The sequence below is a fragment of the Gallus gallus genome, chromosome 1 (assembly GCF_016699485.2).
Source record: "Gallus gallus isolate bGalGal1 chromosome 1, bGalGal1.mat.broiler.GRCg7b, whole genome shotgun sequence".
Classification (NCBI taxonomy): Eukaryota; Metazoa; Chordata; class Aves; order Galliformes; family Phasianidae; genus Gallus; species Gallus gallus.
In genome coordinates, this window is record NC_052532.1 from 11315285 (window position 1) to 11339278 (window position 23994).

The following is a 23994-nucleotide window of genomic DNA, read 5'->3' on the forward strand; positions in this document are numbered from 1 at the left end:
TCTGTGCCAATTTGGGCAGCAGAGCTTCCCTGTGGAGAGCCTTTTTCCTGAAATTTAGAAATCTAGATTCCTCCTCTTCAGTGTTGTTCTGTGTGTGAAACCATTGCTCTACTTTATTTTACTTTATTCCTTTTTTTGCCTTTTTTTTTTTTTTTTTTTTTTTTGGTCTAAATCTGTGCTTCTGCTCTGAAGCTTCCCCACAGAGAAACCTTCTGAGGATTAATCCCTGTGCCAACAAGAAAGAGGAGGAAAACATATTATTTCTTGTACTTTACCACAGGAGATCCTAAATTAAAAGCTTGATAAATCATCCTAGATTGGCTCAAAGAAACCCTGCCAGCCTGGAAACCCACGGACAGTTGAGCGCTGAGAAGTCGGCATTCACTCTCTGACAGCCTATCCAGATCTTATCCGTGGATAAACTCAGTGCCTTGGACATGGACTGGGGATGGTTGCATAGGAAGGTGTCACTAAATATTACATTAGTTTCAATAGTGTATGTATCAAACATCCACATTTGTATAGGATGTATACTGATGAAGTCACATTAAGGTTTGTTTTATCTTACACATTGGGGGTTATTATATCTCTTACATTAGGAAGGTCAGGCTACGTTTTCAAACACCAGTGAATATGAAATAAGTGCTAAAAGGGTCATGTCAAGTAATGAAATATGATATTCAGAGGACTGTCTGATGAGTGAATCGTATGTATGTGTGCAGTTTGGATAGTTCAGATATAACAGACTGCATTTGTCAGTGGAAGGAGATTTCTCCACATTCATGGATTTCCAGTCTCTGATAGCTGTAATTTCCTTTGTTCATGGTGTGTTTTTAGCATTACAAAGGCTTTTGTGATGTTAACAATAGATACAGCACAAATATATATTTTTCTCCTGGAAGAGCAAGTCATTTTCCCCATAATATTTGTATTAACTTTCATGCGGTGGATTAGAAGGATGATTAAAGACTGCTAATCTAATTTTCAGTGAACTGTATGCTGTGTACATAGAAAATTCCTGGTTACTAGTAGCTTCAGAATGTGCAGTTCAGTAATAGTAGTTGAAGGGAGAAAGTGCATTGATGCTTTTGTTTTTCCTCAAAAGAGAAGAGAGCTGTTCAACTGTATCATAATTCTAACAGTAGGAATCAAGTTGTTATTGGTGTTATCATACTAGGAAAGCCAAAACCAAGTTCACTGACCTATAAGGAAGGATGGACAAAGGTTGCTCTTGCATCATAAGTGATGGCAGTTATTTGCATGTAGAATATATTATCATCTTCACTTTGATTGCCATAGAAAAATATTAATATTCACAAGGATCTGTCTATGACGTTATTCTCCCTAGAGACTTCACCGCCTTGAATGTCTAGGTAAATTCACAAAGCAGGGAATAAAATGTGTTTCAAAAAAACTGTAAATATTTAACTCATTTTTTTTCCAAAATCCTATAAGAGGGAATCTGGAAGGCCTTGCAGCATTTTTCCAGCCACTGCGCTTTCTAATTAACAGCATCTAGATAGTGAATTTAAAAATAATAGTAATCATCATCCCTAGATGATTGTATGGTACATTTTGTTAAGTGAAAACAAAATAATTATAAGTTATAAATTCCCTCCCCACTTGATTGGGACCTCTAGTAGGCTAATGAACTATAAGCTTCAGCTCTGAAAGAAATAAAGGTAATAAATCATAAGAGTCTTTGTTATAGGGCAGTATTCTATTGAATTCAGGGGCTTACCTTCTGTGATAGACATGGCATTGAGTCTTCATAAGCCAGTGGCATGACATAAGGTGTTCCTCGTATCAGCAGCTTCATAGAAACAAAGTACCCTTCTAAGATGCCTTAGAAAGAAAATTATATTTACAAAGAGGCTAAAAAGTCCAGGAAAGTAATGGATTTCTGTAAGTAACAGTTACAGAAAATAAATATCTGTTGCTATTTGCATGCCAGTCATGCTTTACTTACTATTACGTTTATTCTAACAACTGAAGCTATAAGGGAGGACATTACATAGTGCAATCAATATGGTCACATTTACACAATGCTGTGCTGGAAACTGCTGCCTTTCCCAGTCTGTCTCTGCTTTTCTAGCATATCAAGTATACAGTTATGTGATAGTTCAATTTCACTTCAGAGCTACCAGACATTACAGTAAAGTTAATAACCCACCCAGGAAAGACGGCGAGCAGTAGCTTCTCAGGCATGTTATGAAAGGTCAGTCTAAGAATTTCAGAGAGAGCAAAGGGTCTGAATTTTAATGGCAGTATGAATGAGTCTCCCAGGTGCTTTTGAAAGTCCCAACTAAGTGTTTACATAAAGACATTTTTAAATAGAGTAAAACAATTGATTTTTCAATGACTGAAGACAGATTTCTGAAAATTATATGAGTAATTTTCATATACATTTAATGAGTACAGTTTCCTTTTAAACTCTTAAGCATAGCCTGTAGTTCTGGACTGAATGTTTAACTTTTGCTGAGCAAAACATGAAATAGAAATATTAATGATCTTTATAATATTGCCGTAAATAAAGATACGTAGGAAACCATTTGCTCTTAAAAGCTATCGTCTAAGTCAATCAAACCATCTTATCTTTCAGTCATCAAAGGTATTTTCCATCTTTCTATGAAGCTATGTAATAATCAATATAAAAATTAAGAAGGGTTATGTATCATATTTATCAATACAAATCATATTCTATTAAGAGTACTTTCAATGATTAGTTCTATAGTAAAGAGACAGCTCAGTCCTCTTAAAGACTGCAGAGTTTGCCTCAGTGTTGTATTCAGCTTGTCAAAAATTCCTCTCCAAGAAAAATACATGTATTTCTAGCTAAATGTGTTTTACAGAAAGTACATATTTACCTTTTATTTTTAATATGGAGTGAAAACCCAGAAATATTTTTGAGAGTTTTGCTTTCCAAAATATTATTGGCCCACATTAATCTAGTCATCTGAAAATCTAACATGACTAATTTTGATTAATTATCTACCCTTATCTGTAGAAGATGATAGAGCAAAACACTTGATTTTGGGTTGGAAAAAAAACACACAAGCAAACACCTCACAGGCTTTAGAAGCAGTGACAAGTCTTATTTTCAGTTTACGTACAGTTTACAAGAGATGTGGGCTCAGCGCCTGAACTATGAATTTAGGAAGGTTTCATCTGTATTGTGTGTTTGCCACTCTGTTAAAATCAGAGGGAACATACCCCTGAACACATCATCATAATATGTCAAACATTTGAATACAGGGAAATTGATAAAAGTTTTGGGTTTTTTTTTTTCCATTATCAATTCTTGAGAAATATCCCTTCTGTTGTTAGTAAGAAGAAAACTAATCTGAAAGGAGGCCAAAATATATTGGCCAAGCAAAGACAGGAAGGCTGATCTTTCTCAAGGGCAGCCAGTAATACTTACATTATAAATGTTTGTGCTATTCCTGAAACAGGCCTGATCCTGCACTGCTGAGATCAAAGGATGTTTTTCACTTCAATTCCTTGAAGAAAGTTTTAAGTGAAGGAAAAAAAAAACAACAGCAACAAAAGAGCTAGTTCTATATTTTGGATAGTTTGGTTCAAATCCCATAAACAAACAACGTAATAAATGAACATATCTAGGCTTGAGCAAATACATGTTTTTATATTTTTTCAACTTTTTTCAAATAAGCCATGCATGGTGATGAATAACTGAAAAAAAATTGACTTTGGAAACAGTAAATATCTATTGTCGATGAAGCTCCATCAGGAATATCAAATAAACTATTCTTACCTAGTTTGTATTGACTGTTGGATTCTGTGCTGTCATTAATTTCAAAATGGACTGAACACATTGATTAATTTAATATGTGATCTTCCTTAAAAATCAAAGCTGTAAATAATTGTGCCCATTAAAAGAAGGACTCATTACATGACTGAATAACAGCAATGCTGGATTTTTATGAGCTATGCGTAGTTACTTATATATGAAAAATTTGCATTCAAACCAGGAATTGCATTCAAACTACTGTATTATTACTAAGTGTCTGATAAAGGTTTTTCTTCTCTTGTTGGCCTTAGTTGAGTTTAAAAATTTCTTAATTTAAAAAGAGTTGTAGTTTTGAAGTGAAAACGGCAACTGAACATGCTTGCAAACTTCTTGTCTTTACTATTTCAGAGCTGCAAGAGACTAAGACCTCCGAATACCACAGAATATCACACAGTCCTCTGGATTACAGGATATTATTAATGGATGAAGATCAGGATCGAATCTATGTGGGCAGCAAAGATCACATTCTGTCTTTGAATATCAATAATATAAGCCAAGACCCTCTTAGTGTAAGTATTTATTTTGAGAATCCAAGATTTCTTTACTGTATGAATTTCTTTTTAAGACAAAAAATGTGTATTTCATTAGTTTGCAGTAGGCAGAAGTCCAGGTCCACACCTTATTGAATTGTTAGTACTTGTTTTACGTGTAATGCAAGATGAACAAACTGCTAGTACAGCTGCTCCTCAGCCATTTTGTTCAACTGTTAACTTGTTTTGAAGTGACATTCAGCATGGCTTGGCCCCATAAGGAAAATTTATATGGGTTGATAGTTTCCACTCCTTCTGAAGATTTAAGATAATTCAGAGATGCACTTTGGAAAAAAAAAAAAAGAGAGACTGTAAGGAAGAATATGGTACATGCTATCTCAGGCCAAAGGGAAAAAACAACAGGAACACAGCTGACTTTAACCTGCAACTGTGTTGGTTTCTGTTTTTCACTCTGAAACTTAGTCTCTGAGCTGTTTTTCAACCTTTTATATGGCTGTGCTGGACCTTACTCTTCAGCATCAGCTTGGTGTTTTTTGGACAGCGTGACCTTCATCTCACTCTATTTGTGGCTGTTTCTCTCACTTGCTGAGATGCCATTTTCTGTGATCTCTCTATGTCCCAACTCCCCAGGCTGTACTAGGCACTGTTTTTATTAAAGGAATCGAATTAATACTGAAACATTTTGAGACTCCTTTTTTATTTCCAGAGGTAAACCAAATCCAGCTTTTCTGCTTTTAAAATATTTGTGTGCCAATAAAGTGGACTGTCGAGAAATTACTTCTCTATAGACTTTGTCTCACCTATCTTCAGATTATTACACCTACAGCAGCATCTTAAAACATATCCTATATACCTTGTTATACCAAATTTATCTATGGGCTTTGTTACTGAGCTTCAGGACTGTTGAGAGGCAGAGAGATCCAACTTGAGGTAGGGAAGTTCGATATTTAAGAGCCAAGGCTTTATTGTGTCAGCAGAGAGATAGAAGGCCCCACTGAAGGGTGATTAACAGCGTTTGAATTAGGCTTTGCTCTGAGTCACCCTCTGTACACTCCTGCCTACCTGAATTAATTGTGGGGAGTCTGATCTGACTGACTCTCTAACTTACACATTTAAATTGAATCCCATTTCTGTGTTGGTATGAGTATGTTTATCTTCCTTCTATTGATATGGAAATAAACATCTGTAATGGAGATGCCTACTTTGGTTGGAAGTGGCTGGTGTGGCCTCCATGCTAATTTAGATCTCACAGTGATTCTGCCAACCTGATCTGGAAGTGGTCGTGTCATGCACTGCATATTCTTAACAGGTTGTTTCTGACTTTGTTCAGAGTTTGGTAAGGACAAAGGCTTTTATGGCATAAATTCTGCATTATAGCACTATGAAATATTTCAATAGTCAATCTAGATATTGAAAGCCCAAAATAAAATGTCAGAAAATCATAAAGAAGCAAAATACCCCACATTTTCTGGCAGTGATTATGATCACCCAATCTCAGGCTCATAATCTCTGCAGTTCCACACATTCTTTCTTTAGTTTATTTATTGTTATAAGAAATTCACTTTATTAATTTTATGCCATTTTGAAACACTATATGCATATGAACCTGTAACACTCTGCATAACATATGTATATTTATATATATGTTTACATATAGAGATAAATTTTAATGCTATTATTTATGTTATCTTGAGGCTAAATGTTATCAGATCATGTCACTTATTAAATTTACAGACGGAAATTTCTAAGTGATGTCTTTTCTACACCAAAATCAAGATAAATAACAGAAGACACTCATAAGAGTTTTAGTATAGCTCAGATATGATATCAGACATAATGATGTTTGTCAGGATGCTATCTGTGATGCAGGAAATCTTGGAAAGAAGCTGAGAAATCAACCAGAAATCTTAAGGTTTTAATCAGGATAAGATACGCAAACCTTTACTGTTAAAATTTAATAATTCTGACAAGAATTTTTCTTACTGTATCTTTCACTTCAAGCTTTCACTGTTAACAATTTATAGAAGTTCAGTAAAGTAAAAAAAAAAAAAAAAAAGGATGATGATGATGAAAAATCTTATTTATTTAGAAGAAAAATAAGTATATTGATTAACTTTTAACATAATTATAACTTAATTATTTAATATACAATTGTAACTTATGTCAGCCAAAGACCTGAGTCTTTATTTCATTTACTACCTTCTAAGACAGAAATTATTTATAGGTGAAAAATCTTATAATCAAAATGTAAAAAATGTCGAAGTATTAACTTATTAGTGTAAATCTTCAACTCAATAGATTTTTGTTTGTTATTTTAAAAATAAATTATGTAATGATTATGTTACTTAATTTTTTCTTTTCCTCACAGATTTTCTGGCCAGCATCAGCAAACAAGGTTGAAGAGTGCAAAATGGCTGGCAAAGATCCTACAGTAAGTTATACTCTACATGCATATTCACACACATGCACGAGTTACACTGGCAATAAAGTCAGAGCAGCTCGACTGCAGCCAAAAGCAAAATGAAATAAGTGTTTATTTTGCATTTTAAATGCTCTGCAGACCAAATGACAAACGGGAATTATGAAAAGCCGGGCTATGTAAACAGAATGCACCTTCAAACTTTGACAAACTGGAAAAAAAAATAGTATGCTTTACTGGGAGAGGTAAAGATGGTCTCTGGAATCATTCGAAACACAGACTATAGAGAAGTCATGTCATTTTCTGTTGCAGCTGATTATCCTCCCATCTACGTGCAGACACTTTCTAAAGCACCTGCATTGGATGATAATTTTCCATTGCCCTCTTTACAGAAAATAGATAGAAATGAACTATTTTGAAAGATAAGGCAGTACAATACAGCATATCCTCTCCTTGGTAGAATTCTATTTGAATACAGTCATCCTCTTGAAGAAATTTGGTCTTACAGTCTGTAAGACTGGCAGGACAAGAGGGAATGTTTTCAAACTAAGAGGGGAAGTTTACATTAGATATCAGGTGGAAGTTTTTCACACAGGATAGTGACGCACTGGAACAGGTTGCCCAAGGAGGTTGTGGATGCCCCATTCCTGGAGGCATTCAAAGCCAGTCTGGTTGTGGCTCTGGGAAGTCTGTTCTGGTAGTTGGTGACCCTGCACATAGCAAGGAGGTTGAAACTAGATGATCATTATGGTCCTTTTCAACCCAGACCATTCTATGATTCTATCATTCTATCATTCTATCATTCTATCATTCTATCATTCTATCATTCTAACATTCTATCATTCTATCATTCTATCATTCTATGAAGTAGAAGCATGATAGCATTTGGCTTATCAGAGAATAGCAATTATCAAAAGACAAAAGAGAAACCGACAGTAAAGGACTTTAATCAGCCAGCAAATTATTTTCAAAGGTAGTTAGAGGAGAGTTTGTTTGCACTTCCGTTAGACAAACATTGATGTATGCATTTTCTTTTTTATTACTAAAAAGAAATGGTCACCTCCAAATCGTAAGTTCACCAAGCTTGGATGCTTACTTTAGGCTGACATCTGTTTCTCTCCATTTACTGTAGTGAGATCCTAGGACATAGGCACTGACAGTAACACAATTCACCAGACTGTTATTGAGTGAGTATTGGTATCAGCTCAATGAGTGATATGTGAATATATAGAACTTAACTACCAGCTTCGACAAACAGCCATCCTAAGAACAACTATTCCATGTCACCTCAGACCTAGACAATTTTGAAGCAAGTAATACTGTTAACAAGGGAAAAAAAAAAGTTTTTGAAGGACAGTTCTGCATAATATTTTCTAAAATAATAATCTCTTGATGGATTGTGGAGCCACAGCGCAGTACTCAGTTGAATCACACAGCAGAATGCAAATGGACTTCAGTAGGTCAGCAATGGAGAAATGGGCAGAAGCTCACAGAAGATCATAAAATACGTTTCCTGTCTGTGTGCATTAAAACATGATAATGTTAATGTTGAGCCAACTTCTGTTACTTGTCTATAAATCATAGGGGAAGAGACAAGAAAATACACTGTGTATCAGATGCAACCTCAGAGGGCTGTCCTTAATTAAATCCTTCATTCGTCTAACCATCCTCGCGTTTTTGCCATAAACACTTCTGAAAGTGCATGGCATGCTATTGGAGCAAAGTACCCCATCCCAGTACTGTTCATCTAGCCACTGGCTCCTTGCCCTACTCCCTGAGGACTTTTTTCTGAGGTTTCTCAATATGTACTGCTTTTTCTAGTGCTCTTCTGGAAAAGCTTTTTGCAAACAGCAAGAAAAGAAAGCATCAGTTTGCACTCTGGCATACATAAGCTAGTGCTATACCTCCACTTCTCCTTTTCCCTTTCCACAGCCATAATTTGGATTGGTAGTACTGCTGAGAGAAACCTATTTTCAATAGCAAGACAGTGCTAAAGCCTCTTTCAAGCCAAACTAAGATAGTAAGATATGAGAGAACAGAAACTTTTAGGAACAACCCTCAATATAGAGAAATAATAAATTTTTACTGAGTTAAAGGATCTTTCTCATATAACTAGAGCTAGCACATCACTGAGGGTGTGCAGTGTTCCCTGCAGAGAAACTGTGAACACTGAACTGCTTACAATTATGCACCAATTTTCAGAGGTTCTTGTAGAGTGCCAGCTTCTACTGAACCAGAAATGTGAATGGCTTTCAGTGTAAATGAATTGTTTGAACAAGGATTAATTCTACAGATTTTCATGAAGATGACTGATGACAGTTTCCAATCCTGTGCTCAAAAAACACATGTGATTCTCACTGCCTTTGATGAAGATTTGGATGATTGAATATGAAGGCAAGTCTGAGATCTCAGTAAGAAAGTATTCCAGAGAAAAGTCTATTTTTAGTCCAGAGTGCATTAACAGTGGATGACAGTGTAAAAGGGAAGAGCAAGAGAAGAAAAGGGTATGTTGGAAGGAGAAAACTGTAAAACTGATAGTGTGAAACTGTGTGGCACTTAGCAGTCTGTTTCAACCTTCTTGCTGATTTGAAAATGTTATTATTGATCTTCAAAATGAAGCAACAATCCACTGCAAACTCACTTATTTAATGTGTTGTTCAGAATTCTGATCTTTTGGAAAGAAATTGTTTGCAATAACACTGAGATCTGGGCTTTCTATGTTATTTATCATAGAATCATACAGTGTCTTAGGTTGGAAGAGACCTTGAAAATTATCGAGTTCCAACTCCCCAGTAGATCCTCGGGTCTCCCTTTCTCTCTTTCCTAAAAATGAGACTAATGTTTCCATTTTCTAATCGTCGAAGACTTCACCTGACAGCCACAACTTTTCAAATAGGATGGAGAGCTGCTTGTCAAACACAGCCAGTTCTTCAGGACTCTGTGATGCGTGTCATCCAGCCCCATTGACTTGTACACATTCAGCCTCATTAGCCAGTCTCAGACTTGCTGCAGACCACTCTTACAGTGGGAGGAATTTTATTCCCTAGGCCCCTGCCTAGAGGTTTGTGGACATGAGAGGTAAGGGAAGCCTGACTACCAGTGAAGACTAAGGCAAAAAACTTGTTGAGTACCACAGCCTTCTCCATGTCTGCTGTAGTCAATTCACCCTTCTCATTTATCAGACAAGATACATTCTCCTTGTCTGGTCTTTTCTGACCAATCTACTTCTACACTTCCTTGTTATATTTCACATCCCTCACCAGGTTTAGTATCCATATTCCTCAAAATCATGAACTCAATCAAGGCATAGTCACTGCAGCTCAGAGTGCCTCCATTCTTAACCTCTTTAATGATCTCCTCTGCACTGGTGAGCAGCAGATCCAGTAACGCTTCACCTCTGGCTGGTCTGTCCAATACCTAGATCAGTAAGTTATCCTCAGCACACTCTGGGAGTCTGTGGGATTGTTTTCCCAAGAAATGTTGAGGTGGTTGAAATCCTGTCAGGACAAGAGTCTGTGTGTGTGAAGCGTCTTGTAGCTGAAGCAAGAAGGCCTCATTAACAGGCTTCCCCTGGTCACCCTCAGGTGGCATGTAGTAGAACCCGACCACCAGATGAGATGACCTTTATTGGACTGGTCCCTAATTTTAACCCACAAGCTCTCAGCCTGCTCGTGGCTGTTTCTCTGAGGCAGCTCTTCACTATCTATCTAGACAGCAACTCCCCTGCGCCTCTTGCCCTGCCTATCCCTTCTATAAACCTTGTAGCTCTTGATTGTAGTATTCCACTTGTGTAATTCATCCAACCATGTTTATGTCATAGTTTACTAGTTACACCATGATTTCCATTTCCTCCTGCTTATTTCCCATGCTGTGTGCATTGGTGTAGAGGCACTTCAGCTGGGCAATCGGTCATGTTACCTTCTTGGAGGAATTCTCACAAATTCCTCTGGTACAAATTGGAGGTTTTTCCTAAGTGCTTCCTAAAGTGAGTTTTCCATGGCTCTTCTCTGTCACTCAGCAGTACATCCCCTTCCCCCATCAAATCTAGTTCAAAGCTCTGGTGATGAGCCCAGATTGCAGCCCAGTATATTTTTGCCCCTCCTGGTCAGTTGCATCCCATCCAGTGTCAATATGCCTGATCTGTCACAGGTGTGATCATAGTACTCAAAACCCTGAACATGATGCCATCTTTGTAGCCATTCATTCAACTGGTCCATTCTCCTCCTGCTGCCTGGGTCCCACTCTCCAACCAGAAGGATCAAGGAGAACACTGTGCTCCTGATCTCTTCAACATCTTCCCAAGGGACAGAAAGTCTATTTTAATGTTTTGTAATTTCCTAGTTGCAGCCTCCTGTAGAAGAGGAATTATGATGCAGCTATGATGTGAAAAATAAATTTAAAAACCCACTAAAAATGAAAAACAACTGAGAGGTGGAGGGAAAGAGAAGATACTGTTGTAGATGTTTCCTTAAGGAAACTTCCTAAGATTACTTCTTGCTTTCCTGTGGAGGACCCTGCTTCTTCCCATTAGAGATACAGAGAAGTCTTTGGATGAAAATCAAATTACTCTGTGGAGATGGAAAAGTTACAGATACTATTCTAACTGCTCCTCTATAGTGCCCTATCAGATCTGAGCCTAGAGAAAACGGCAAGAAAAGAAGGCAGATGTTTGCAGATGTTCAAAACCAGAGACTAGCAAAATCGGTAACTGTTCTCGTGATGCAGCTAAAAATACAAATTTTATCTATTTCCTAGACTTTCCAACATTCAATAACATTTGCCAATGTAATTTTTGTTTATTCTGTCATCCCTGCAGCATGGCTGTGGAAATTTTGTGAGGGTGATACAGTCATACAATCGCACACACCTGTATGTTTGTGGCAGTGGAGCCTTCAGCCCAGTGTGTGTGTATGTCAACAGGGGACGCAGATCTGAGGTAAGTCTCTTTTTAATCTTCTCATTTTGTGCTGGATCTCACTAGTGTTATGCAAGCACAAAAATTTGAAACTACAAAAATTAATGAACCAAGTAGGTTCCTTTAGCTTCATAAAACAGGAAAAGAACAAAGGTCCATGTTTTTCTGACAGCCCTGTTATGATCAAACTATAGTCAAAAATAATACTTATATACAATATTTGCCTAAATTCTAGTCATATCAAAAGTTGGACTACATGCGACACTACTTTCTATTTGATGTTTTCTGGTGAGTTAACTCCTAGTGTTTGCTGGAATTGTCAAGAAATATTTGAAATGGTCAGCTAGATAAAAAGCTTTTTATGGTTCCCAGTTGTTACTGATTCCTGGGAGAAGCACTTATGTGGACTAACTATGCATGGAAGTAAGAGTATGCTGGACATCAGTTTAATATCCTTTAGATGCAATCCAAGTGTAGATAACTTTGATCTACAGCGCAGTTTTTGTCCCAAGACATCTTGCCAGGATGAAATCAGTGAATTTCCTCCTTCACTGTGAAACCTTCCAGGGTGCAAGTTTAATTTTCTCTCCATAGCTCTCTATTTTTTTTTTCTATTTTCAATTTCATTGTGTATTTTAAATATACAAAGTTTCAGAAGTTTCATAAATACTGTAAAATTCTTCAGGTTTCATGATTTGCCTGTAAAATGTTTGTTTATGTGCAAATGTAATAGATATTAAAGCAACCAGAAGGAGGAAAAAAACAGCATTTTGACCAAGACCCATCACTGCAGTAGCTTTTGGGTCAGATTCATGTCTGCAGGCACAGGGATGTACAGTATATTTTCCTGTACTACATGGAAGCAGATGTGTTGGAAAGGAAGATCAGAGAGTGCTACCTGGAGTTTTGCCATGTGAGGGCAGCTTTGAAGCTGGACTTACTGCTAGGGAAGACACTGTGAAATTCATCACTGATTTCACTGGGAGTAGGATGAGGATTCTGGCCAAGACCCAGGGCTACTACTACAGAGTTTGTTGGGGGGTGGATAAATCATTGTTTCTCAAGGTAGGTTTACATGGATTTATCGCAGTGACTTTTGGTAGATCATTACCTGGCTCCAGCCTCCTTGGCAGAAGATATAATTTAAATCACTGCACCTTCAGTCCTAGTGGATTATCTGAGAGTAGAGGCTTATAGACCTGGATTTAAAAGCACAAGCAAGCAGAACTGGGTGATCCATCCTTCTCAGTAATGGTCTGCAATGGCTTCTTTTGCTCTATTTTGAATCTGGCTTTCTTTTCTCAGCACTACTATCCTAATATATTTCTCAAAATTTTCATAAAGCATTAAAAGCGATCCCTCATTAATTAATGTAAATTTCATAAGCTTAAATAATACTGTCAAAGGGGGCTTTGAATCTCTTTGTATTAGGAATTTTGTAAATGAGATTTCTGTCGGATAAAAATGACATTCTCCACGATGCAAGATGTTAAATTTCTTAAGTTAAAAATAAGGATACATGTCTTAGAAGAGCAGAATTGGCTTCACTTAGCATCTGTATAGCTGCATGCCTATGATCTATTGATTAAATAAACTGCTGTTTCAGACGTCTGGAGTCTGTCAGACACTTGACTGTAGGCATCGCATGCTCAAAGCTCTTACTGTATAGGCCAACAATAGCATAACAGTCTAAAATCAAGCATTTCCTTTTGAACCAATTGCATGCATAAGTGCATGCACAGAGCAGAATGAAGAACTATGTAGTACTGATAGGACTAGAGAGAACTCATTCTTTGCTTTTGTCAATTCACCTTGAAATCAGTACAGTTTTTCATGCTCAGAAGGCTGTTTTTGCAGGTGCAGAACTGCTATTTTAGAAAGCACATCTGTTTTTCTCTAGGTATTACAAAACATGACACTAAGAGTCTTAGCCGACAATCCTAAGAACTAGGCCTGTTCTCCTCTTTTGTTTTCAAAACTCCACATAATTCCTTGTAAAAAGCAAATTGATGAAACAGAATGTTGCTCTTTTCCTTGAAGTGGAGTCTAAAATATATATATATATATATATATTTTTTTTTTTTTCACTGCACTCTGCTTTGGTCTTTGATAATGACTCTTAGTCACCTGAAGATATTATAATGCTAAAGTAAATGCAAAGAGAAGCAATCATCAGCATGTGAATTAATTATAGACTAAAATGTAATTTAATATATATGAAAATCAAGTGCAAACCTGGAGCTAGCCTACTAGTGCAGTAATGAACATTTTGAATTGGTAAACAGTGGTATAACATAGTAAATACAGATTATCATCAAGTTGCATATTCATTTAGAAGTTAAACAACAAGAAAAAAAAATACCCAAAATTATATTAGAAATTTTGTACTTACATTTTAACTTTTGTTTTTGAGAGCTTATTACAGAAGTAATAGATAAGATCTCTGTGATTAAATTAGGCAAAACACAAGAGGGGAAAGAGAGGTAGGGGATGAAGGATATGAAAACTTCCTCCTGTACCTGAGCATTTTGGGTTAGTAGTCTCCAGTTTGCTGTGTGCAGATGGCTGCACAGTGATTTGTGTGGTATTCCCATTTCACTAAGATTTACATTAAATAATAAAGAGAATTTAAGGATTTTCTGCCCTCAGTCAAATAATGAATGCATTGGCATCTACATCACAGAAACATTTTTTTGCAGTTTTTTCATCTATTTTTTTCTATTGAAGCAGATATATTTTAAGTTTCTTTTATATTATTTTTTTGTTTGTTTGTTTGTTTTTCTTTCTCCTTACAATTTTGTCTGTCAGAATGTTATTAAAGATCTCAAGACTGTTATGGAATGCTGTTTGTTGGAGTAGACAGTGGCTTGCAAGTAGATGTGCTAGGGGTCTGTCTCTAACATTATTGACAGTATTTTTCAAGAAGCAGAGTCAGAACCAAGAACATACTATGCTTTTCAGTGTAGCTGGGACCTGGAGAAGGAGGAAATGCACACAGATGGGGGAGTTTTCTAAAAATATTCAGATTGCTTGCATTTCAAGCTGTAGTCCTGGTTGCTTTGACTTTGCCAAACGTATTTCCTATTTATGAATCACAAAAAAACATAAACAAGGCTCCTCACAAAGATTCCTAACAGCAAAAAATTCCTGATACAGTAAAAAGATATCAATAAATCACTTATTATTATGGAACTGGAGCTGTGTGCCTAATCCAAGAAATGACACTGAAGATAACATGTATAATTTAGGATTTTTTTAGAGGTTTGATAGCTCAGTAGAGAACAAATGCTTTATACTATCAACAAATGACAGTTGTCATAAGAGATTTTTATATAATTTGTATTATTTTTCTAGTACCTTTATTAAAATATTGTCCTAGTATAATTAACTTCACATATTCAGAAAATAAATGGAAAATAATTTCAGAAACACAGGTGTAATCTCTACAGTTGTTATTGTAGACATCAGTCAATCTCTACAATGCGTAATTGAGCTGGAGTGGAAAATTCTGTGTTTCAATATCTTGAATTTATAACAAGAGTCTTGAAAATAACTGGTTGTTAAGGAAAAATGTTTTTATGAAGATGATGCAATTCTGCCTAGGAGATATAAATTGCTGATAGTACAGAAAAAGCACACAGCAACACTGAGCATTATTAATGTTGATAAAATAACTTTACATCTGCAAGTTTCTAAAATGAGTATTGATATACAAATCTACATTTCAGGAACAAATCTTCAAGATTGACTCGAAGTGTGAATCAGGGAAGGGACGCTGCTCTTTCAACCCAAATGTGAACACAGTGTCTGTTATGATCAGTAAGTAAAAGTATTCCAAGATGCTAAGGTTTAATTCCATGACTGTGGATGGTGAGGAATGACAGGGTGCCGGAGGTGAGCTGGATTCACAGGATTCAGCCTTCAAAAAGGAGTCCTTTGTGTCTATGCTGATGGGCAGAAAATTTGCGCCCACCCTCATTAAAAGTTTTGCATAAAGCTAAGGATGGATGTACAAATGAAATGTAGACATAAGCTGTTAAGAGAAAGGGAAAGAGAAACAAAAAAAAAAAAAAACCAAAAGATTGTCCCTTTTCCAGCTTCTACATTTTTCCCAGGCTTATTTTCAACTTTCTATTACCCTGTCTAGCATTTTCTGTTTGAATAGTTTCTGACCCTGTTCATCACAGACAGTACTTGTGTCTCATTTAATCACTTGTAAAAACTCAGAGTAGCGAGGGAAGAAAAAGCCCGAAGACCACAATTAGTTTGATTTTCATTTTTGTTGTCATACCTGCGGTAGAGCCCACTAGCAATGGCAAGTCCGTTCATTCTTCAATTGACTTTATACCCAACCACTGCTGCTATTTTTCTTCCATAGGAAAGATCAGAAAGTGATACAACTGTCGTATCTCAACTATTTTTGTGAATTGGTGGTGACTGTACTCAGCAACTGTGAGATATCTCCCATAAAAATAATGACCCCAGTGCCAATTAGCACCAAAGTGAAAACTCAAAGGGAACATAGGTTTTGTACAGCTCATGTCAAAGCTCAGTGCAGACAGAAGGAAAAACTGTGTAAAACAGTGCAGCCCAGCTTCCAGTTTCTACTGGATGTTTTGCACTATTCTGACAATGTGAAGCAAACAAGGATCAGATCCTGTTCCCATTTTTATCACCCCTGATGTAGGGTAGTGCTGGTCCTACCACTGGTTCTCTCTACCTGGCATGACACATTTGCATCACATTTGTAGACTTCTAACTCCAAAATCAAATTTTTAATCCCCCATTTTATACATTTACCTGATCCTTGCTGTATTTTTGACAATGAAGAGAAATAGAAGTTGCATAGATTTTTGAGGATTTCTTTTGCAAAGACAGCTGCACACACACCTGCACACACACAGATATTGGATGTTTTGCCAAAGGTTTAGGAAGGAGCAATGTGGTGTTTCTGCCATTTGGCTTTCACTGGAATGGCTGTTACATTCGGATTGGTGTAGATATTTTCTTGAAATTTTGAGGCTCATATAGCTTAAGGAAAATATCATATAGTCTGTCTTACATTATCTGTTTGAAATATATGTTTTTTAATTCCTCATTACAAATATATTTAGTGAAGGTGACACAAAGATATGAACTGAAAACCTTTAGAAGACAGGAAAATTCTACCTAGATATCCCTCTGAACCTTGGCTGCACTTATATCTATATCTTCTCACTGATCTTGCTGTGTAAAGAAAATGTTTGTTCAAAGCAAGTGATGGATTATTCTACCGCTACTTATTGCTGCTCTGGTAGTGGTACATGAATCTTTAAATGTCATAAAAGAATAAATATAATATAACTTATAAATTTCTTCAGTATTTTATGAAAATCTACTAACATACATTGTTTCTGAACTACTGTATATACAGTAAGCTGATCTTCCTTTTTTTTTTTTTTCCCAATATATCAATGGTAGCTTTTATTCGTTTTAGTAGATTTTTACATTATCTTCCTTAATCTCTAAGTTATGTGCCTAAAGAGACCTTCCCAGGGATTTGAAGTGTCTTTCATGACATAATTCATCTGCAAAGTTTAAATTATTCTGCGAAGGTCACATTCTTTTTCAAAGCAGTCCCACAGACTGAGTTTTGTACTTTCCCTTGGAAATACCTATTACTGCAAAGATCAATTACTTCTAAAACTTCAAGCTTGAATAATTTTTTTCTGAATGCCTATACTGGAAAAGGGAAGATTTTGGAAGTTGCAGCTTGAGTTAAAATATAGGACCAAGCCCATATACTGGACTCTGAGCATTCTTCTGGAGGAGGAATTCCTTCCTCTCATTGAAGAACATAGAAAATACTGCCAGACTGGATAACTCTTCCACAACAAAAGAACCATTTTTAAATATAGTTTCAGTTTCTTGACAATTTGAGGCATTGCCAGCCTCCTGCCTTAGCATAAAGTCTGACCCTAGATTAGGGCAGGAAAGCTGATTCACCCTTAGGAGGAAAGTGATACCATAACAACAAAGTTTGAACTTGCTACAGTTTGCCATTATACAAAGACACTTTTACATCAAAGGCACAAAAATGTACTTTGAAGAAGCCTGGCAAAACTAATATGCATGGTGCATGTCTCTGAGATATTTATAATAGCAGACATACATCTCCAATTGAGTTATTTCCCCAGTAACAAAAAGAAGCAGTGTGAACAAGTTTTTCTATGCAGACCTAGTGCTGTGTGGAATTTAAGAGTTTAACCAAAAGGAAATGGAGCTGACAGACATCTGATACGCAATTAACAAGCAGACATTAGGAATGCTTAAGACATAACTAATAGTGTTGATATGTAATAGGATTAACATTTCATAGTGTAGCACTATTATTAATGTGGATATGAATGTGCATAGGACTGGACTTAATGATTCATGAATACAATAAGCTTAATCTTTTTCAGCCAGTTTATTTCATAGTGAAAATAAAGCCCTGGCAGCCTGAGGCCATGAGGCATCAAATACAAAGTCAGCTATAAACTAGTATAGATCTAACATCATTCTGTTAATATATGTTCAGAAGGCAAAGGCTTCACAAACATGCATTGTTTATATGTCCTATGCATAAATCTTGTCTTCAGTGGGAGAGAACGGAAGATTGGGAGCAATATCTACTGACTGCTCTACAGAGGTACAGTTTGGGCTCTAGACAGCAATTGAAAAATGGGATCTCCAGAGTTTTAATTCTCTCATAAGCCAATAGTCCTTTATATTGATGCACATATGCACATACTCATACACATACACAAGCGTAAAAATAGCCTCAAGTGCTTCTGAACCTGTGACTCTTGCCAGTTTGACCACACTCTCTGGGCTGTCCAAGAATTCAGACAAAAACATCAATCAAACGACCCAGCTGTACTGGAATGTGTTCAGCCACCACTCCCACTCTGAGACTTAGAGTTTATTTTAGCTACTGTTTTGTATTCTGGGGTTTCACTGCCATTAGTCAGTGGAAATTGTTTGGTTATTCACGGAGTGGAAAATGATAGTATATGTAATTATAATTACAATTTTACATAGAATCATAGAATGGATTGGGTTGCAAGGGACCTTTAAGATCATCTAGTTCCAACTCTCCTGCTATAGGCAGGGATACCTCCCACTAGACCAGGCTGTTCAAAGCCCCATCCAGCCTGGCCTTGAATGCTCCCAGGGTGGGGGCATCCACAACCTCTCTGGGCAACCTGATCCAGTGTGTCACCACCCTCACAGTAAAGAACTTCTTCCTGGTATCTAGTCTGAATCTACCCTCTTCCAGTTTAAAAATATTTCCCCATCCTATTGATACATGCCCTTACAAAAAGTCCTTCCCCAGCTTGTCTATAGGCCCCCTTCACGTATTAGAAGGCTGCTATAAGGTCTCCTCGGAGCCTTCTCTTCTCCAGACTGAAAAGCCCCAGCTCTTGCAGCCTGTCCTCACAGGGAAAGAGCTCCAACCCTCTGATCATCTTCATGGCCACATATGTATATTTATGCACACACACACAGACACGTATATACCATCTGACTGATGGACAGTTTTCTGCCATTCGCGGAGAGTGGAAGTTCATATCTCTGTTAATGTAGGAATCTGCATGTCTAATTGTGTTCATGCATAATGACCATATACCCAGAATTAAGCACATCAAATGAGACCACTGTTGCTCTGTGTAGTTCTGCATATAGTTCTATAATAAGATTGTCCAGGCTCTGTAATACTGAAGTCAGCTTAAAGCCGCCTGGGGCAACCTCAACAATACTGTTGGTACTGTTGGTGGACGCTGGCACCAGTCCATTAATTGTAAAAGCTGTTGTGCCAATTTACTCCAGCAATGAATCCAGCCCAACAGTTTTGCCTACTTCCATAGCAAAAATCTTGTTTGAGTACTTCAAAAAGTTGAATATGACACTTTCTGATAACACTAACCTGATTTTCCAGTGATACTTAGCTTTGAATGTTCCATAACTAAATTCATCTCAAAGGGTTCTCCACATACATGGTTCTGCTGTGGCATTTAATTATGCAGTTCCCAAAAGTCCTTGATCAGACTCTGATGATTATCTCTCATCCTAGTTCACGTCATTGTAAACAGAGGGAAACCCTATTCCCACTACCCTGTATTTATCTGTATAGACTCCTGTGAAAATAAAGAGTTGACAAGTTTAAAAATAAAAGTAGATGAGTCAATGCATATTTCCCAAAAGCCATAACAATATATTCACTTTTTCTCCTCCATTTCAATTCTTTGCAGATGAAGAGCTTTTTTCAGGAATGTATATTGATTTTATGGGGACAGATGCAGCCATTTTTCGGAGCCTGACCAAGCGGAATGCCGTGCGAACTGACCAGCACAACTCAAAGTGGCTGAGTGGTAAGATGCCTTTGTTTTACCACGGCTTTTCATGGGTTTCATCAAGATTCTCCTTTGGTCCATTTGAAATAAAGAGCTTGTCTTTTAAAAAAAATTCTGAATTTAGCGTATGAAGTGTAACCATGAAGAAATATATGGAAATACATTCTATAGACAATACAGAGCTTTAAAGGACTCAGTGCAGGAGCCAGCCACCTGATTCCTGGTTTTGCATTATGACTAAACTAAGCTGTTCAAGGGGAAATATATGAAAACATCTCAAATAGCAAGTTGTTAGAAAATCTGACTTCTAAAGAAGTGCCTTCACCTATAATGCATAAAACGTTGCCATATGTTAGAAGGTCTTCTGAGGTCTCCCATCACTTTCCATTATATTTTAGCACAGAAAATTGACAAAATTAAGTGTTCCGCAGGTACCAGCACCAATAGAAGTGGTTGCCTAATAAAGCATTGCAATAAACTAATGCAGTCACTTGTGTATCACAATGTGCACCTAAGGGAGAATGCTGGTAATAGCACTAGAGAGTTTTGTCTCTGAAGTGTAGACATGTATTGCAAAGATCATATGCTCACTATTACAGAATTATGTTATTTTTCTCTCTCAGTAGAGCTCCTTTGCAGTGTTTTGCATGTACACTTGACTATGTTTATCAACCTTTGACACAGACTCAAATGCTACTCAAGCTTTTGCATATCCTGCTCTCCTTTTCTGTATTCCAGGAGTTATGTTCCTATTACTTACGTATTTTTAAAGCACCTTATATATTAATTTCCTAATGAGATTTTAAAAAACTTAGGGTTTTTTTGCCTCAGTGAATCTTTCCTGAAGTGCCTGTGAAAGTATACTGATTCTTCCCTCTTCATCCTCTGTTTTTGAATTGCTGTAGTAAACTAATACTCCTGCTTCTACATATGAATCACTTTTCTAAAAATCCACTGTGGAATAAAATATGAGGCAACAGAGACATAATGCTGCCAGCTTTAAACTATTTGCCTACTGATATATGATATATACAGACAGGAGGCCAAATGTATAGCTTAACCTACCACAGCAGTACCTCTATATATCGTGTTTCCTTGAAGCAGTCAGTAAATGTCAAATCATTAATTGCTTATACTAATGCAGCTTTTGGTTTCATCTCTTTGGTACTCTTTCATTTCAGAGCCTATTTTTGTAGATGCTCATGTTATACCAGATGGCACTGACCCCAATGATGCCAAAATCTACTTCTTCTTCAAAGAGAGACTGACAGACAACAGTGGCAGCACCAAGCAAATTCACTCAATGATTGCAAGAATATGTCCAGTAAGAACTATTTTATTTGCCAGGTTTTGGGGCAAGCTGCTCGTAAGACACGATAAGCTAAATGACTCTAGTTCATTAAAATGATTGAAAGCCCTGTGATTTATTTTCAAAACTAATTTCTGGTTTTGGCTTCCATGTTCATAAGAGATGTTATTGATCACATAGTTAGAGTCTGAAGTTGTTATGTATATCTGGCTATAAGTATAATGACAGAGAAATCAAGAGATTCAAGAATTTGTATATTTCTCTGACTGGCTCAGAATGGTTACCAGTGTTGAATTTCCAAACTTTCTATACTTGGCGAAAGTCAGATGCATTCATTGCTTAGAAAAACTAAATTATGAAACAGCAGTCTTTCATACATATACACTCAAAATCTTTGAAACATGTTGGAAATATCAGAATCAAGCTTATAAAATGTTGATTTAACTTTCAAATGTTAGTTCCCCTTTTTCAATGCCTGTCCTTTCTGAGTTCATGCATTGATTCATGAGTGAGCCTAACTTTAAAAATGTGCAAAGGAAAATGAAATTCAGGTATTACAGCCACTCCTGTGCAGTAATTAATTTTCAGTCACGCTACTCTTCATTGTCTCTACTTTCTTTTTCATATCTGTAATCAACAGTATATCAAAATTGATTGAAGCAGCTGTGAGTATCTCTGGTGTATTGGATTTTCTTAATGAGAGCAAAATTACAAATGCACAATTACTGCTAGACTTTTAATTCCTTCCTTTGGAACAGTTCAGGAAGAAAATTGTGACTGTTTATTCCCCATCTTTCATCTGGATCTTCTTTAGAACTCTTTTTTGATGTTGTGCAAGGGTATGAGGGTGTGTTTGGACTCCGTTAATATGGCTTTGGCAGTTTGATGACCCATGTGATCTGTTGTATAATCTCTGTTTTCTATATTTTTGTGAAGGAGTCCAAGGGCCTTTTTGGGTATTTTGCAAGACATTTCACACTATTACAGCTGAATTTGTTATTGTTACTTTTATAATGAAGCCCAGATGATTTTTGAGAGGCCTCAGGCTCTCATACCGAAGTCAGTGGCAGAATCCCAAAGACAGTGAAAATAAGTCTGAGCTAGTTGTGCTTGCATATTTGTATACTTATATACAATCATATACATATATCAACACATTTGGGACAGGCCACATATGCTAGTAAAATGGTGCCAAAAGAAACCCAGTGAAAGACCTCTTATGGGTAGCCCCAAAAGTCTGATTACCATCTATATGAACACCACTGAAACATGCACAGCATTTCAAAATCACATATGCCCAACTTCTACATTATCTTTTTTTTTTTCTCTTTGGTGGCATTGTTATATGCCATTTGGAAGACGCTGCTGTTGCCCAAGGTGTTCACCAGCAGAATGAGGCTGCACAATTTGTTTTAGAACTTCCCTCCTCCACTGTGTGTTGGAGAGAGATGGAGAGATCTCTGAACAAGCTGTGAACATGCTAGCACTGGGCCAAGCTATCAGGGCTTGCAACTGTGCAAAGCCAGTTTGATCCATAATAGCCATCATTTCTGAATTTAGTTCACAGCATTCACCTCATGGACCAGGATAGATTAATAGATTATATGGAGCTATTCTGCTGTCAGGATTAGAAGAAACATCCCTATATACTGTGCTATTACTGACACGAGCAATAATACTATGATCAAATATAATTCAAGAGCTATGATTGCAGTTTAGCATGTAGAGTACTGTGAATATTCAGTGAATAATCTACTGATAGCATAGACTTCTCCACTCTCAATATCAGTGTGTGATACAGACACTGAGTTCTCTCCAACCATATACACACACATCTTCAACACAACACCTACTGCCCAACCTTCCCACACCTACAGTTCAGGAAGCCTGCTCAGAAAATTAGCTCTTGGTTTTTGAGTATTTAGATGAAGGGATTTGGTTTAGTCCTAGATATTTTTAATATTGGATGTAACTACATAAATCTCTATATTACAGGATGAAATTAACCTGAGGAAAATATGGGAAAACCCAGTAAAATGTTATCTCAGTTGCATTTTATTTTTTCTAAAACTTTATTCCTTTCCAGAATGATACAGGTGGTCAGCGTAGTCTTGTGAACAAGTGGACTACATTCTTGAAAGCAAGACTGGTGTGCTCAGTAATGGATGAAGATGGAACAGAAACATACTTTGATGAGTTAGGTACGACAAGAACGTTTCCAAAAGGTTTTATCTAAATCCTGCACCCTATACATACTATTGTACACACTATTGAAGCTCCTGCAGCTCCTCAGTTAATAGAGAGCTGGAGCATTCAGCCTGGAGAAGAAGAGGCTTGGGGAGGATCTCATCAGTTTTTCCACAGGGATGTCAAAGAGGATGGAGCCAGGCTTTTTCAGCAGTGCCAAGTGCCAGAACAAGAAACAGTGGGCACAGAATGAAACACAAAAGTTTCCATTTGAATGCCAGAAGTATTTCTTCACTGTGTACGTGACAGAGCACTGGCACAGGTTGTCCAAAGGCTGCAGAGTCTCCTCCACAGAGATCTTCAAAAGCTGCCTGGATGTGGTCCTGGGCACTATGCTCTGGGTGTCCCTGGTGGACCCAGAGGGCTGTGCCCATCTCAGCCATGCTAGGATTCTGTGAAAATGTTGACATTGAAATGTTGGCCTTGTAGA

General features: G+C 37.0%; 1 protein-coding gene and 1 long non-coding RNA gene across 2 annotated transcripts in view; one reads left to right on the forward strand and one right to left on the reverse strand.

The window, feature by feature from the left end:
* LOC121109474 overlaps positions 1-2143 on the reverse strand; it is a 44434-nt gene extending 42291 nt beyond the window's left edge. The window contains exons 1-2 of the long non-coding RNA XR_005847333.2: positions 1970-2143; positions 1742-1845 (exon numbers count right to left, since the gene is read on the reverse strand). This is a non-coding gene — a long non-coding RNA (uncharacterized LOC121109474). The remainder of the gene's footprint in view (positions 1-1741; positions 1846-1969) is intronic.
* SEMA3C (semaphorin 3C) overlaps positions 1-23994 on the forward strand; it is a 122123-nt gene that overhangs the window by 64958 nt on the left and 33171 nt on the right. The window contains exons 3-9 of the mRNA NM_204243.2: positions 4157-4317; positions 6668-6730; positions 11535-11654; positions 15362-15452; positions 19907-20026; positions 21190-21332; positions 23404-23518. Of these exons, the coding sequence (NP_989574.2) occupies positions 4157-4317; positions 6668-6730; positions 11535-11654; positions 15362-15452; positions 19907-20026; positions 21190-21332; positions 23404-23518 (813 nt within the window). The remainder of the gene's footprint in view (positions 1-4156; positions 4318-6667; positions 6731-11534; positions 11655-15361; positions 15453-19906; positions 20027-21189; positions 21333-23403; positions 23519-23994) is intronic.